The 1,293-nt window shown below is 32.6% G+C and overlaps 1 protein-coding gene across 1 annotated transcript in view; it reads left to right on the forward strand.

Annotated features, from left to right (window-relative positions):
* The first annotated feature begins 818 nt into the window (after nt 1-818).
* LOC126855620 (ionotropic receptor 93a-like) overlaps nt 819-1,293 on the forward strand; it is a 17,435-nt gene continuing 16,960 nt past the window's right edge. The window contains exons 1-2 of the mRNA XM_050603436.1: nt 819-985; nt 1,074-1,232. Of these exons, the coding sequence (XP_050459393.1) occupies nt 874-985; nt 1,074-1,232 (271 nt within the window). The 5' untranslated portion in view covers nt 819-873. The remainder of the gene's footprint in view (nt 986-1,073; nt 1,233-1,293) is intronic.

Here is a 1,293-nt window from a genome sequence, read left to right on the forward strand (position 1 = left end):
GAAAATTACAATATATTACAATAAACAATATGTATTGCATGTATTCAATATTTAAGTTAAACTATTGGATATACATATAAATAGAGATAGATATATATCTATAATATATTTTAAACACATATAAATTCACAATCTGGCTTATCGGCGGATTGCCGACTGCTTACAATATAAGAATAAACTTATCAGAGATAAAATTTTTTTAAAACATGACCTCAGAATTTTAATAAAAATCCATGCAAATTCTCTGATATTTCCAGGTTCAAAAAAATTCCTGAGAATTGCAGGTTTTCCATGTGTTTTTACCCAAGCAATTATTTTTCAAAAAATAATCTGCTTGAATAAGATAAGATGTAATATATCATAATAAGGTTTTGAAATCGGCAATAATTATCGTTAAATTAAAATGTTTGAAAAATATAAGCCAATATTGATACCAATGACTAGAAGATCTTTTTACCTTATCGATATGAAATATATCATCAAAAAATGATCGTAGACAAATTCTTAAGAGACGAATCTGGAATAGTTAAAGTAGCGTATTGAGGGAATATTGAGGAAGAATCGATCAAGTTGACTTTTCCGCAATGATTTTTCACAACACGCATTCGCCCATGTAGGCCAATGATGCATTACTGTTCAAGTCGCGATGAGATTCGATCGTTCCTTAATAAGTTATTCAAAGATCGACCTTTTCCCCCTCGGTACAAGTTACGAGACGAGTCTACAAGTGCGCACAGTCTTCAATTGTATCCTGGTCGAGTTTGACGAAGTTCCGGTTGATACGATAATAATGGATGGGCGAAAGTAATGAACTCATATATCATTGAACAATGTCCTCCCTTATATATCGACTGGTTGGCACAACGTGCTTCAATGCGATTTTTACTGATAGACATGATTTCCGTCTTCTTCCTCGCGTGGATCCTAAATTTAGTTGACGCCTTTAATGACTTTCCGTCACTGATATCCGCCAATGCTTCGATGGGTACGGATGATTTTCTCTATCTTTGAAAAAAATAATAATTTAATATTGTGTATATTAACGAGACAAAAATTCTTTCTTTGGTTCACAGCGGTTGTTATCGAGAAAAGTGTTTTCGACAATAAAGCCGATTATCGCGACATTGTAAGAAACATTTACAATTTCATCGCGAATATTACGAGAGAAGAGATGCATACGCCTGACATAAACATACACGTTTTACGCGATACGAAGATAAATAGCTTTCGAGGTAAGAATGCAAATGTGCAATTCAGATAAATTTCAAGCATATTATCATCAAAGATATTTTA

The sequence above is a fragment of the Cataglyphis hispanica genome, chromosome 16, assembly GCF_021464435.1.
Source record: "Cataglyphis hispanica isolate Lineage 1 chromosome 16, ULB_Chis1_1.0, whole genome shotgun sequence".
Lineage (NCBI taxonomy): Eukaryota > Metazoa > Arthropoda > Insecta > Hymenoptera > Formicidae > Cataglyphis > Cataglyphis hispanica.